The sequence below is a fragment of the Parambassis ranga genome, chromosome 17 (assembly GCF_900634625.1).
Source record: "Parambassis ranga chromosome 17, fParRan2.1, whole genome shotgun sequence".
In the NCBI taxonomy this organism is placed as follows: Eukaryota; Metazoa; Chordata; class Actinopteri; family Ambassidae; genus Parambassis; species Parambassis ranga.
In genome coordinates, this window is record NC_041037.1 from 2,073,723 (window position 1) to 2,089,503 (window position 15,781).

A 15,781-nucleotide genomic window follows, 5' to 3' on the forward strand; every position below is an offset into this window, starting at 1 on the left:
TGATTCAAATGTCTCATATCTCCAGGGTAAACCAGCATAATAAGTAGGTCACAATGAGAACGTAAGTTAATTTGCATACTTTTATAAAATTTTTACATATCACTTTTTTCATTCCATAGAAAAACACTGGTATAGAACAACCTATTTACATTTTATAGGTATTTACATTTTACCCAGTTTCCCACAGGTTTATACAGACTAAACATTTTCCACAGGTGGTGATGACACATTTGGAAATCATACATCACTACAGGAACATGTGGAGACACACACTCCACATACAGATAAAAAAAAATAAGCATGTACTTCATATATTGTAAGCAGTCATGTTTTCCACATGAGATCTCATGAGGGAAAAATGAAGGCCTGCATCCTATCCCTTAATATACACTGGTTAAGTAACGTTGTCCATGTCTGTATCCAGTTCATTATGTCTCTGTCCATGTTGTCCTCCGTTAATGTCTTTCATGTGATCCAGGCACCACAACTGAGAGGCAGGATTTTTATGAGGAGTTTGCATGTTGATGTGAAACTTCACACGAAGTCCTTGATACAAATTTTAGTTCTTTGCTCTGGTGACCATTGTGTAACATGATTCCACGCATGTTTGCCCAGTTTTCATTTGAATGCCCTTGTGGTTAGTTCAAGGCAAAACTCCCAAACCATTTAATTCTGCATTAGGATAAAGGAAAATCTCACAAATAAGAGGCTAAAGATTATGATCATAGGGGAAGTGCCTGAAGCAAATGAGCCAAGCCCACAGACAGGCTTTCTGTGTTTTCATGTTGTTCATGGGATCATGTCTAGACGATCTGCCCTCTGGGGTGCAGCAGAATGGCGTTGGAGTGCGGCCTGGGCCTGAGGAGCCCGTCGCGGAAGTAAAAGTGATTGGTGAGTGCCTCTGAGATCTCATGGACGCTGCTGTCCTCATCGTCTTCGTGACATTCTGTTGCAGACTGTGAGGGAGCCCAGTCCGCTTCCAGCGGAGAGTCTTCCTCTCTGGGGGGGCCCTGGTGGAGCTCCTTGGGACTTGTGTCATCCTCCTGCTGGGCCTTCAGGGGAACCAAAGATGAAGGAAGACCTGAGTCCTGGTAGAAACAGCATATAAAACAGAATGCTATTTTTCCTGATAGGAAAACGAACTAATACTAAATAACTAAAATCTAATTTTCTGTTGATCTTCACCCTATTTATAGCTACAAACAAGTTTCTTGAATAGAAATTTCTAAATTATTCTTCCTTCTCTTTTGTTTGTAGCATCTTTCACTGTCTCCATGACAACAACAATGCAAACTCAGCCAGAAATAAAACCCAAATGTTTCCATATGACACATTACAAACACATTTCAAGATAATCTCTCAGACGCTGACGCATACCAGCGACAAGTTGCTGCTCTTTACAAACGCCTCCACCCTCCTTCTGCGCTCCTCCTCCTCCTCTTTCTGTATCTCTGCTCCTCTCAGGCTCTCTCTGCCGCTGGACCAGAGGACGGGACGTCCCAGCTCGTCCACCTCCCACTTCCCAGTCAGAGTGGACTGGCTGCCTTTGTAGATGGGGCGCTCCTGCAGGCAGGGAGATAACACACAACATCACAACGCTGATAGCAACTGTTTGTTATCTCAGAGATGCAAACTTCAGGAGCTGATAACACTAAGTTTTTAATTATTATTTTTCCCTCCTGTCACTCACCAGAGACATTTGGCTGTTTTTTATTCGGCTGTCTACTCGGAGCAGGGCGTAATCTTCAAGCTGGAAAGAACAGAGAAAGTGAAAGAAAACAAGTTACTTTTAAACGATTAAGAAATTAATGGCACGGCTGTGAATGCTGCATGCCTGTAATCATCAGCCGACATAGCTGGCTGCCCTGCCACCAGCTCCACCCAAATCCTAGGCGGGTGTGTCGGCCTGGTTTGTTGTTCATGTTTTTGTTCACAGCAGGAGTGTGTGTGTGTGTGTGTACCTGCACTCTTGGGTCTGAGCTGACAGAGTTGAGTCTCCTGAAGGAGGCTTGTCTTGAAAGGCTGTTAACTTCCTCCCTGGAAAAGATAAGGCAGCACATTTAGAGGATTTTAGAGAAGAACAGTGCGTCTGGACAGCCCGTGTCTCCTCACAGTCCAGGCTGTTTGACAATGAATGTTTTCTTTCTGACGCTCAGCTCACGTTTTTTCGTTGAGTTGCATCTCAAGTTTTTTGGTTCTATGTCGATGGTAGCGGTTAACGAGCAGGACGACAATGACCAGCACCATGACCAAAGCTCCGGCTGAAGCACCGATAATGATCAGCAACACGTTATCAGCACCAGGGAGGACGCCTTTACGCTTCTCTGGAAGACAAATAAAGACTACATCCTGTGAAGCTCTCTCACACAAACAGCAAATTTGATCTTTTACGCAGCAGCTGTGATCCTAAGTTTAACTTCTGTTCATGCCCTCTATCCACCACAAGAGGGCAGCAACACTTTACACCTTCAAAAAGACTAACTGCAGTATTAGGATGTTTTTTTCACTCCTTTTCCATTCATCCATCCTCTAAAATACAAACAAAACATACAGGGGAGAAAAAAGCAGCGACCCTTACCTGCTACATTCAACAGATACTCTGATCTTCCAACACCCACACTGTTCCTGGCCAGGCACTCATAGACCCCACTGTCATTAATGCGGAGGGCCCGCCCAAAACTGAGTTTCCCCCCATGCACAGACACCCCATCAGGCAGAGCTCCTCCTTTCCTGCAGACAATCACAATAGAGTATCAGTATAAATGTGCAGAGATGTGAAACATGCAGAAACGTATGAGTCACTGCTTCAAACAAAAGCTGTGCGTCATTTTACTAAAAAAAAAAAAGAGTGAATTCAGTCAATGTTAAAGATGAGAACAGGAAACACACAAATATCTAATGACGTCTGCTGTTAAGCAACACAGCAAAATGTTATAAAAAAAAAAAAGCAAGGAAGTTACCGGGCTAAACACCAAGAGGCATCGGGTTCACCACAGAGGGTAAACCACCAATTTCTGTGCACCTGAACCCAAACCTGCTGAGCTTACCACTGACGTCCATCGATCTGTACAGACCAAATAAATACTAGGTTTGTGGGATATTTAAGCACAGAATCCCACACTGTGCAGGCCACATAATGGAGAACCAGTTTTCTGATTTAGGTCCACTGAGAGGGGTCATGTTGCCCCTGGTTTCACTGTGCTGCAGCAGCTATTTACCTGCTGCTTTACCCCCCAAACTGGAACCAGATCCAATTTCTTTTCTCAAAACCCCACCTAGCTTCTCTGACCGGCCTTTTATAACCAAGTCACAGGTGGAGATTGCATCTGACACAGTGTAGAGGGTTGAAAATGATACAGATAAGGTGACTAATCCACCTTTAGCAGCCAAAAAAGGAAAGATTCTGATCTGTGCTGCGGCCTCACACTGTGCTGATTTCATCTTTGTGAGTCACTTATCATCATTGCTGTAAGGAAGAAGGTTTACTATCTAAGAATGAGGGAAACTACAGTTTAACCCTTACTTAATGATAGCTTGGGATTTTTTGTGACATGTTTATTTACCTTTAAAAGACTGGAGACAGGGGTGAAGAGGAGACCTTACAGTCTACAAAGTAAATCTATGTTCACTAACATATAATTATCATTTCTTTTGTTGTATCCATTGGACCTTAATTGTAAAAATTCTTATCACAATGATAAGATAATATTTGTTGTACTGTCTTTCCCCTGTTTTGTTACTACCGTACAAGGCAAACAGAGTTCTATAAGAAGCTTTCTATAAGACGTTTTCGTCTCTGTGTGGACAGGACCTAATGTGAAAGTTCAACATCTACTTTATTCACTCTCAACAGACACAGTTGACATTGATTCATTTTTTTTCCAAAAAAAAAGCATTAAAAATGATAACTTGTAGTTTGAGGGTCACTCCTTATGTCAACACTCATGTACAAAATCCCACTAAAAATGCAGATTGAGTGTCAATTTGTACATTTGTGTGGCCACTTAAGGCTGGTTCCACAAGTGTCAATCCCCATAGAGCTGCATGCCAATGTGTTTACCTACATATATATATTTACATACATTTTGGTCTCTATACTTTATTTCCTGTCCTCTTATCTTTTATTTTTAGTGTACTATATTCTATTTTATTCTATTTAACTCTTGCTCTGACTGTCGGTGTTGTATTGCTGCTGGTACCCGAGTTTCCCTGAGGGACCTTCCCAAAGGGATTCATAAAGTATATTCTATTCTATTCTACAACTCACCTGTTTAAATAATAAAAAGGACTTTAACATCATATTTATATACAGTCAATACTAATTTCTAACTGCTATCTTCTCTCTATCCTCTCCTCCCTATTTATGTACCTTTCCATCAGCCCCAAGGAGGGTCCTCCCTACCCTGTATGTCCTCAAGGTTTCTTAACCAAGCTGAATATGTTTAAACAGACGTGTCACTCATCGTCTCGCCTCTCAGCAAACAAAGTAAAACTGCTCCTAAACTGCTGACCTTTTGTTAAGAACTAAAAACAAGCCTCTGTGGGTCTGAGCATGTCTGCGCTGTGGGTTTCTATCACACACACACACACACACAAGAAAAAGGTTTAATCCAAAATAATTTCAATATTCCAGGATTGTCTCATGGCTGAAATATCTTCCACTCAGCACGCAGCATTTGATCACTGTGTGCGCAGCAGGCATAGCTGTAATGGCTGGTACTGTGCCTCTAATTAAAGTGCAGACCCTGTGTTTTCTACCAGGCATTACAGTGATATTTAAAGCTCGGCACTATGATTAAGTGCTTAACATGTGTCTCCTGCTCTTCCTCGTGTTGCTCGCTCTCTCCCTCGTGTGAAAATTTCTCCCTCCCTCTTTTTCAAACTTCTAATTTCGCAACACGACACCGCAGCTTTTATTCAGTGAATTGAGACTGAAAGAATAAAGCCCCCCCCCCCCCTCTTTAGATTCATGCACACTTCTTTGTTTTGTATGTATGTGTATGCGTGTTAGCGGTGGCTTATCTGTGTTTTGACTCACATTCCAGCGCCATGTAAAGAGCAATTTAGCAGCACAGATAGTGTTACAGTGGGGGGTGAATGAACGTTTAATTATTGCTGGAAACCAGACAGTTAGAGAGCAGAGAGTGTGCTGACTGTACCAGGTCCAGCTGATGTTCTCAGACTTGGGGTTTCCACCGCCTTCACACACCAGCTCAGCTTTCTCCAAGCCATTATACCAGTGTCCTGAGGGGGTAGAGATGGTGGCGTCTGGGGGGTCTGACACAGAAACACACACACATTAGTACGCAGCAACATGAAATAATCACACATACGCTGCATGATGCCACAAAAACAAAACAGATTCAAAGACGTCTGTTCACACTAACGGCGAAATAGCTTTAGTTTCCTGTTCACACAGAGCAGTTTTGCAAGTTCAAAATCTTAAGTCCCGCAAACAGAAAAATAAGATCACATTACACATCTACTTTACAAATCTTCTTCATGCAAACTACTTCCTTTAAAAAAAAAGAACATAAACATATTTGTGACATTCTTTGGTGGGTGTGCATGGATCAGGTTGCATCTGCGTGTGGAGTTTTAAGACTCTTTCATGTTTCTAAACTTCCCACAAATCCACCAAGGATTGTTACAGAAGCTCCGATGAAAGACTCTGACATGTGGGCTTTTGGTTGAGTCATGTATTATTTTTAAAAAAAGCAGATGTTTTTCTGAATATATAGAATGACTCATTACCCAAGAATTCACTCACATGTACACATTTAAACCATATTTTTTATGAATAGGCTTTAATTAAATGTGTTTTTATTACTGTCTATGCAGATGACACTTAATTCTTTTGCACTGAAAAAAGCACCTTTTCCTCTTCTGTTAAAATGCCTCTAGGTGTTTGCATATCTGTTCTTAGGGTGAACTTGTTTTAAACAGCCAAATAAAATTTAAAGTGACAAATACGTGTGAGTCAGAGGTTGTCAAATTCCTGAAGTCCACACCTTCAAATGTGTGTGAATCACACGCACAACAAAATGATAGCAGAGGTCAAGCTCTGTAGCTTTGCATGTAAATTCTCATAGTTGGGTAGAACTGGTCCACGTTGGCAACCAAGAAAAAGGTGAAGAAGCTTGTTGCAGGTGATGAATTGTGCTCTGTAACTGAAAATGACGATAAAGGGACAGGACTGTTTCCTCCTCCTCCATCTGATGACTTGGATGGTGTCCTCTGTGTCATTTATTGCCAATAATAAAGCGGCTCTGTCTTCGTGTGCTGCTGTTTCATTAGACAAAGAGCGCTTAGAGAACTGAGCTTTATTTGCCCGCCGCACAATAATGGTCAAGGACACAGTATTACTCATAAACTTTCCAATCTGCCAATATTGTCTAATGTTTAGTCTGCTCTCTCACTCATTTATAAATACAATGTGGTGAGGACTGAGAGGAAATCATTGTAACCTGCTATATTCATTCTGGTTAAATTTGTAAACTATAACATATTACATGAAAGACTAAAAACACAGTGCTCAGTTTTCTGATCTGAACATGTCAATGCAAACAACTCGACACCACTGCAGAAAAAAGGGTGTAGCTACTAGTGTTAATAATAGTTGCGGTCCATGGAGGTGTTCCAGTTCAGAGCTCTGCTAAGGTAAATACCAGCGGAGTGATAAAATCATCACTGCATCCAGTTTTACTTCTGCTATTCCGGTTATGACAGATCAGCTGCAAATTGATAAAATTATGTGAGAATATACTGATTTGTTTGTGTTTTAGATGATCAGCTGTACTCACAATGAACCACCAGGCGGTTTGTGATCCTGCGCGGCTGCTCCAGACCAGGATGTGACATCAAGCAGTCCAGCTTCTTCTCGTTCATGCTGCGCAGAGGGTGGAGGGAGTAGTAGCTGGACACAGAGCCCGCCTCGCTGCTGCGGTCCTGAATCTGACCCGACAGGTCCGTGTCCCAGGACAGAGTGGGGGCCGGGCGACCCACAGCTCGACAGGAGGCCACCACGCCGAACGGCTGGCCCTCCACGAGGATTACAGGATCCAGGGTGGAGATGGGAAAAACTAGGAGGAGGAGAGGAACACGGTGAGTTCAGGGGTTCATGGGTTTCACTGTGTCTACACAATGTCTTTAGCCCTGGCTGAAAGATCAGGATTAGTGTTGCATGGACTGTGTGGAACAGGCGTTCAGGGCTCATGTTTGATATTTTCATGTAAATATATTTTCATCATTTGTCACCAGCTGGTTCTACTGTGAGTCAAACTTTAGTCACGACTGTAGTAAACACACCGACTTTCCGCTGCTGCTTGGATTACTAACGCAGAAGACAAAAGAAGTAGTCAGCTTTAGTAACAACAACTATTATGGATTAACATACAAAGCCGAGAGCAACACCTGAGCAAGCCTTCATAAACAGAAACTCTGAAAAACATGATGTCACAGAGTTGTATGTATCGCAGGGAGAATGACTACTAGTTAATGTCATGATCCAATGTTATTTTTATTTTCCATTAACACACAAAGGAAACGCATGAAAAAGCCCATTCAAGTTTGCAGCCCTTTATGATGTCATAAGGGGTTAAGGCCCGCCCAGAGATGGTTTCAATGTGTATAGTACATCTCTTGTGTTTTGGTTACCAGTGATGTATCATTATTTACAGTCTTTTTTTGGAAGGGTCTCTATAGCAGTGGTGTCTACCAAACATGGGCGGAGCCAGCAGCACCTCATTTGCATTTAAAGCTACTGTCACTGAAACAGACTGTTTGGAACAAGGCTAAAACAAGGCATGTATTTTGTACTGAAAGACACATTCAGGGACCATGTGAAGCTTAAATTACCTTAATCACAGATAGATATTCTACTGAATGAATTACACCTCATGCAAAAATCAACATGTTATGACTGAGTGTTTGAAGGTTGAGGAAGTTCAGTGTTGTGGGTTGTCGGTTACGAGTGTGTGTGTGTGTGTTTGTGTTGGTCTATCTGATCTGTGGCGTGCTGAGACAGGCCTGTGACCAAACTGCAGCTCAGGATGATGACTAGCGGCAAAATGAGAAAGTTGTTTAGCAATGATAGCATCATTCCAGGATTTACATAAGATTCATCCAAGAACAACGTTCCCACGGAGGCTAATAACCACTGGGATACGTTCACAATAAAACTCAGGTCAGGAGGGTGAAGGAGGTCCAGATTAGGTGGATGACAACCTTCCAACCTGAATGTTTACCTTTAAAAATGATTTCTTAATAGTTTAGAAGTCCAGCTCATCGGAGGCAGTGTAGGGACCACTGTTGCTAGAATTCCTGGTTTTCTTGCTTAGCTGATAGGATCCTTGATATTATCTGCTGAGCATGTTTGCACTGTTTTTTTAATCTGTCTCTGTAAATCCTCTCCTGGTGCTCTCCCGTATATTTCTACATTTTTATTTCCCGTTATTACAGTATTATTTATCACTGAATCAAATCCTGCGGTTTGCTTTTTGTTATAAGACACTGTCTGAACATTATCAGCTTGTTTTGACAGCTGGGCCTCTATCCGACTCCTGTACCACCAGCCTGCCACTCACACTACAGTTCCTCAGCTATTTTTGGCACAAATGTTTGGTCTGTAGCTTTCTGGTGCTATTGCAAAGTCTCCCGTGAATTCATATTTACAGACTAAAAAAACACTTTAAACCTAAAATGTGCTTTCAGTGTTTGTGGCCCACGTTGGAAAGTCTATCGAATTCCCCTTGTTAGCAGCTTTTCTTCTATGAAGATGATTATGGTTTAAGCATCATTACAGCAGCTCTGACAGGATTAAGGGTGTGTGGGAGAGAAAAGACAGAGAAAGAAGGATGACTCTTACCCCAGACAGTCAGTGTGATGTGTCTCTCGAAGTTTCCGTTGGGGAAGGTGGAGATGTGGCAGGTGTAGGTGCCATCGTCTGACTCCTCAGTGTTGGGGATGAGCAGTGCGGAGTTCTGTGTGGGACTGCCGTTCTCAAACCTCATCCGACCAGAGTAACGCCCGAACTCTGACAAAAACAAACACTTTAGCTAAGGATCTTTAAACTTAATGAAGCTTAAGGACAAAAATGTAATATTATCGTTTTCCTCCAAACAGGAGCTTCCTTCTCGTACCTGTGTGGCCGTCCGTGAAGTGAGCTGTGATGATCTGATCCTTGGTGCCGTCTGGAAGCTCCTTGTACCAGGTGACTTGCACCACCTTCTCGCCCTCCTCCTCCTGGTACTGACAGGGGAGTCTGGTCTGACTCTCTGCGAAGGAGCGCTGGGAGGTCCTGGTCTGAAGAGGCTCCAAAAAGTCAGCCTGTACAGACACGGCTGAGAAGGAGAGATGGCCGTCTTTAGGTATAGTTACATTCCTAAACAGCAACGTCCAATAACAAGTGTATCTTCCAAACTCTTTGTTAACATCAATATGTAAAGCAACCCATCCGAGCAATCACCAAAGTCAGTTGTCTTTATCATCAAACCGGACCTACAGACAACAATGTTCTGCCTCACAGAGGACCGCACAGGCACCTGACATTATTCAATAACACTCAGGTCAAAAGGTCGCCTGCAGGTGTGTAGATAGACAGACAACCACGTTCAAACTCACATCCACACCTACAGGCAGCCGTCACTTCACCTAACCTGCTTGTCTGTTGGCATCCTCTCATATTACTGACACATTTCACCAAAGCTCTTCATCAGAACTGACTAATGACTGAAACCTGCATCACACCTGGTTGAAATTCTGCATCACTCCGTGGGACACAAACAGAAATAAGGCGTGAGAGCGCTGCGAACAGGAAAAGCCAAACATTTGCACTTTGATTTCTGGGGTGAACACGTTTTTTTTTTCCCTTTCAGTGGTTACTGATTCATGAGTGTAATTAATGATTACAAAGAAGCCGATATGGGACACCCACTCCCACGTAGTCAGAGCAAGGACACTTGATTGAGACTCGGCGGGCGAGGGGGTCCCTTCACATAGACAGAGGTTACATTTGGACAACAAAGCGCCACAGTGTTGTTGACCTGATTTAGCAGTCGATGGAGAAAGAGCCAGTGACAGCGGCAGACTTTAAGTAAAACTGGCTTTAGAGGAATGAAGACAGAGGTGAGAGCGTGAGTCAACAGAGATAAACACCAAACAGAAAGAAAGAGTTAAACACACACTGGCTCTGTAGACACGCATCACAAGGCTGCTCTACAAGCTTTTCCTGTTCACGCAGGATGACAGGAACTCTATCACACCTGTGGTTGCAGGTAAGAAAAATAATAGTTTAAATGTGCGCTTGCATTTTGAGCAGCAGTGTCCCAGTTTTGGCAGCGTTAACTTTAATCACCACAAAAGCAGGAAACAAAAGCAGACGGGCACCACCATCAGAATTAGTCAAAAAAACAGGAAGAAGCCAGTTGGGCAATGAGTTCTAATTTATGTTTACTAGAAGTGAGAATGCGACAGAGCCACATTCTGTTCTGCTGCTACACACACACACACCTGCACTGACAGACATGTCCCTCCGAACAAAAGTATGAGGACATCATGTGCCCACATGTGCATGTCTCATATCGGCCTCGGCTCGTCTGGTTTCAGGCTGGAGATTACAGCTGCGGGGATTTACAAAAGCATCAGGGAGCTCTTGATGAGGGGTGATAAGGCCGGGCTCGACCTCAGTGTTCATACAGGCAGCTCAATATATTGACTGGGTGACTGTGCAGGATGGTTACATCTCCACATGACACAGGGAAACCTGTTTCTCTGGCTTGATACAAGAAGTTGAACCAATAAAAGCTGTTGTCGCAAACAAACTGTTTTTTGGCTTATAAATCTATGTGCACTTGTGACAACTTGTCACAGGATGAGTGTGTTTACAAGATGTCACCAGTATAACCTGAGCCTGTTTCTGGTTTGTGCTGATTTTTTATGTTTTTAATTTAATTTGAGGTGAAGGACTTTCTGCAGTGTTAGCTGTTGTTAGCTAGCCTGCTTACACAAACAAGGAGAAATGCTAAAATGTATTAATAATATACACTTGCTAGCTTGCAAGTTGCAGCTTAGGCTACTTGATTAGCTAAAATCTCAAACTAACCAGCTAATAAAGTAATACAGCCAAGTTAAACAACTCTCAAGTTGATTAAACTGATTCTCTTGTGCATGTGTGGCAAGAGAGTGTTGAGTGCAGTTCCCCTAGTGGCCACAGGTGTCGCTATTTACAAAGGTTTTCTCATGACCTTTAAGCCTTTAGTTAAATTAGAACCAACAGGCCAAGAGTGCACAAAAGTGCACATTGGAGATGTAATGATGAAGTATACAACACACACACACACACACACACACCAGGATAAAGGTAAATAAATAGAAACAGAGCTGTCCTCAGAGAGGATACTGTGTACGCGCTCACACTGAGTGTCCTGATGGCAAAATTATATTAAAAAAAACAGATTAAACAGAAGATGAAATATTTGTACAAACAAAACTGCGTCTGATCTGATTTAGAAATGATTCCTGGGAAAGGTTTTGGCAGCAGCGAGCAAAGGTTTGTTGATAAGCTCGGGCGTGGATCGATGCTGCTTTACAGGCTTGTGCTGCACATTTCACCTGGGGGAAGGAAGAAGCATGCAAATGCACACAAACTATTAAAAGACTGGGAAGCCTGTGGAGAAAAAGTGGATGTTTTCAGTCAAACATCCACTTTCAAGAGTCAAACAAACACACCTCAGAGGAAAAGACTGTGCACAAACATCATTTAAACTTCTGGTTATTTTAGAAAGAAACATGTCTGATGCCATCAAAGAGAATTCTGTCACTGAACAGGTAGAAGTTAGAAGCACCAAAGAGCTCCTCGGAGGTTTAAGAGGACAGCAGGATTCTCTGAGTGTCTTTAATTGTAAAAAGTCAATGGTGATTGTCATGTAAATCAATGTAATAGAAAACTCACCAATTAGAAAAAGCAGAGCCAGCACCACACAGAGCTTCCCCTTTGACTCCATCTTTAGTCCAAGAATTCTAAAGTTTGTCCTGACCAGGTTCCTTCTCTCCTCCTAAAATATCATGTCAGACTTTCATTTTTTTAAGTTCACTTCAGAGCCTCTGCTGCAGCAGCAGGTGGAAGTCCGCAGTCCTGGACAGGTGCACGGGTCTTCAAAAAACAAAACTTAAAACTTCAGCACTGTTCAGGCTGCAAACTGACGTCATTCCATGCGTAAACACACACAAAGAAAGAAAGAAAGAAAAAACAAATGTCACGAAGCTGGCGCGTAACTCAGAGGATGAACCTAAAGACAGCGCGCGTATGGATCAACCGCAAACCTGTCTGAGGAGCCTCTGCCCAGGTCTGAGCCGCTACACCTGTCTGCGGAGGCCCCGCCCACTTCCGCCCCTGCAGCCATGCTGCGTTCAGGTGATGCAAAAAAAAAGTGTATGCATCAAGAAAGGTAAAACAAAATCCACCCCTATAACAACATGATGTTCTATATTTAGGTAAGATTACATAGAAACAGCACTTCAGCCGGGTCACAGTGAGGAAAAGCTCTTGACTTTCAGCAGCTTTAATAAACATGTGCGTCCAGTAAACACCATGAAATGTTTAGTTCTTATAAATTTAAACTGGAAAATATCCAAATAAATAAGCTGCAATTATCAGAAGCTGATTCGAATCTTAAAATGTAAGAAATTTTGTACATCATGGTGGAGAAAGGCTCATGGAAGGGTTATTGTCACAGTCTGTGGGTGGAGGAAAGTTTCTTTTGATTCCTTAACTTGAAGTTCTGAGGTGTACCTAAGAGCAACATGAGTTGGACTCAATGGTTATATTCTGATGACCTGCAGCTACAACCACACACACACACACACAGGCTGTTTCTCAGCAAGATACACACAACGCACATGTTGTGGTGTATGCACATGCACTGACACATAAACCTGTATAATCTGGATTATACCAGCTGCTTTTAAATACAAACATATAAAATCATCACCATAAAACCAGAAACATGCATGAACACATGAACACATTTGACTGATGAAGGTTTTACAGATGTGTTGTAACAGCTGTAAAGGCAGAACCTCACTGTGTTTCTGGGGTTCTTGTGAAGAGCCTGAGGTAAAACAGTTTTTTACTTGTCTCTCTATGTAAATATTTGGGAGATGCACATGCGTGAGTGATTTACTGTGAACGTGTGTGGATGCCCTCTGCTGCTCCAGGGAACATCTGCAGGCCCACACAGAACCCTCCTCAGCACACCTCCTGTTGAGTTTTATGATACTTTTTTAGTTGCAGATGCTGTCATTAAAAAAAAATACACACATAAAATTCAAATGTATGATTTAATAGTGGTTTTAAAACAGTACGATAAACATAAGCATTTAAATTCCAATATTTTCATGAACATAAACACAAAGGGTTGCAGTGAGAGCTCAACGTACTGCAGCTTGAGGCAACACAAACACCTCCAGATTAACAGAACACCCTGCATGCTGTGCAAGTCCTCACATACAGAGAAAACTCTGAGAGCGCCGTCACTTGTCAGGGTCCCACTGGAAACATCTCCTTTGCCGATTGGCAGCACGTGTTGATAAAGTGACGAAGATGCATTCCTAATTTGCATGTTGCATTTGTGCAAACGTTTTGGTTCTAATAAAAACAATGTAAGAATAATCATTTAATAAAACTCCAGGAGTTAAACTTCCTGTTTTAGTTATTTTGACGTTCCTCATAGGTTTTCCTCGGGTACTGAGATGTGTTCACTGGAATGAGCTGTGAATCTGTTGGTTACATTTTAAAAAAGAGCACAGATTATTAAAACAAAACAGATTAATCTAAGGTGAAAACACCCTGTTCAGTGTTTGTGAGCACTTCATTGTAAATATAAAGAGGAACCCTTAGACTTCTGTTTTCTTGAGTTGTGAAAGAGACATGTAGCAAACAGCTTTTCATGAGTAAAACCTTGCTTTAAGCTATAGGAGCATATTGTGTGTGAGGATAAATGAAGGACGACGAAGAAGAAAAACTCTTATTTTACAGTATAAAGCTTGATAAGGATCGCACCGACTCTTCATCACACCATGGGCCTTTTGTCCATTTTGATGGTCTCGTAGGTGTCAGTGCTGTGAGAGGTCAGACCCTGCAGGACGCAAAACACTGAGTCACAACAGCTGCTGTGAAAAGCATCATTTCCTGCTCTGGGTTTGTGTTTTTTTGTGACAGCCTCTACTACATGAATTTTACAAAAAAAACACAAAAAGTCTTTTACCCTCCGCTTTGCGTTAAGCTGTCACTTTTCCCTCATGAGCCATTTTAAATGTCTTTTTAAGCATTAGAATGAGAAGTCTCACCGCATAGATGCCTCCCCCAGCGGGCTGCTTCTGTGGAGCACACACAAAGACAAAGACAGTTTAAGCACCTATTATTATTTCTTCATAAATAAAAGCTGTGTGAGGCATTCAAAGACCTCCTGGAGGACATTTAACTTTGGCTTAGCTTTTGAGGTGAAGTGCATGTTTTGAAATAAACCAATTAACAGGAAGTGGGACTATAGTGTTTGGAGTGAAGAAACAGTGGTGGAAACTATGAGTGTGTATAAATAAATGTAGGTTGGTGGTCAAGTTTAAGCTTACAGGAAATGACAGAATGCACATTTACGTGGAAGAAGACCTCAAAAAAACCTCCAAAGCTTCAAAGAAAACATTTCCAAATACAATCACCTCCATCTTTTTACATAAATAAACATAAATACAGGTTAATTTTTTTTTTACCTCAGGCGTTTTGTCAGTCGAATACATCTGTCAAAAAGAAATCAGATTGAGTGATTCACATTCTCCGAGAGCTAAAAACAACAGAAATATTCATGAGGAAATGATTCTCACATTGACCAAAAAAAGGTGTCAGTGCAGCTACGAGGAACACAGAAGCTACACAGTTATCGACAGACGTTTAGAGGAAGTTGTGTCTTATTCATGGAGGAATAATCTATATTTGAATAATGTTTTGCCACAAAGGTTTTACATAAACATCTAAGAATACTGCACAACGTGTGTGTTTTGTGTCACTAATCAGGCTTTTGTCATCACGGTGGTGTTTTTGTGTGCCTCACCCTCAGTCTGCAGTAGAGGACGGTGAGAATGACGCCATACAAGACGAGAATCCCATCCAAGATGAAGCATACATTCATGTCTCCAGCTGCGTTCTGCAGACATGAAACACACACACACACACCTCAGTCTCACAACAGTGATGCTCAGACAAACAGGTGACTTTAAAGTATTCTTCAAAGCCAAAGACAGGAAAGGTGGGATGGATCAACAGAAAGAAGAAAGACATCAAAGAGCGCCTCTTACCAGGTGGACTGCAGAGGAGATGGAGGATCTGCTCGTCGGCTTACAGAGAAATGTCTTTAGACTCGTCTGAGGTGAGCGCTGTGAGCAGCAGCGAACAGGAAGTCAGAGGCTCTCTGTCCGTTTTGAAGCTGTGAAACCACACACCCACCACACTGCCATCCTCCCTCAGCTAAGTTCCTCTGTCACTCTTGAGAACAACAATTAGTTTGAAAATTGCTTAAATTCACACAAACACACACACACCACATAACTTCACAACACAGAAACCTTTGAAAGGGTGATAGCCGGCCCCAAAATGTAAACGGCCATTTTCTTCTTGTGAAATGTTTTTTGAGACAAAAACAGCACGTCTAAAGGTATTACATCACCTCTTCATCACTCTGGAAACTGAGGAGAGGCTAAAAATGATCTCTCTGTGGGAGAATTTGACCAT

The 15,781-nt window shown here is 42.2% G+C and overlaps 1 protein-coding gene across 3 annotated transcripts; it reads right to left on the minus strand.

Moving 5' to 3' along the window:
* Nucleotides 1-66: 66 nt before the first annotated feature.
* nectin4b (nectin cell adhesion molecule 4b) lies at nt 67-12,346 on the minus strand. 3 transcript variants are annotated; one of them, XM_028427298.1, is made up of 11 exons: nt 11,951-12,346; nt 9,141-9,341; nt 8,867-9,034; nt 6,804-7,082; nt 5,160-5,277; nt 2,579-2,730; nt 2,162-2,342; nt 1,962-2,037; nt 1,691-1,750; nt 1,378-1,563; nt 67-1,052 (listed from the first exon to the last, which is right to left on the minus strand). In XM_028427298.1, the coding sequence occupies exons 1-11, from the start codon at nt 12,000-12,002 to the stop codon at nt 804-806; spliced, it is 1,722 nt and encodes a 573-aa protein (XP_028283099.1). In that variant the 5' UTR covers nt 12,003-12,346; the 3' UTR covers nt 67-803. The 3 variants fall into 3 exon arrangements, with proteins under 3 accessions (XP_028283099.1, XP_028283097.1, XP_028283098.1); XM_028427296.1 differs by having other exon boundaries at nt 67-1,088; XM_028427297.1 differs by having other exon boundaries at nt 67-1,088; nt 2,162-2,324; nt 11,951-12,345.
* Nucleotides 12,347-15,781: the final 3,435 nt, after the last annotated feature.

Excerpts from the sequence above, each read along its gene's own strand:
- nectin4b (XM_028427296.1), bottom strand. The coding sequence starts at position 12,002 with ATGGAGTCAAAGGGGAAGCTCTGTGTGGTGCTGGCTCTGCTTTTTCTA. Across the intron at positions 9,342-11,950 it reads GGCTCTGCTTTTTCTAATTG|CCGTGTCTGTACAGGCTGAC; the intron begins GTGAGTTTTCTA and ends TCTCCTTCTCAG. Across the intron at positions 5,278-6,803 it reads AAACCGCCTGGTGGTTCATT|ACCCCCCAGACGCCACCATC; the intron begins GTGAGTACAGCT and ends TTTCTGTGTCAG.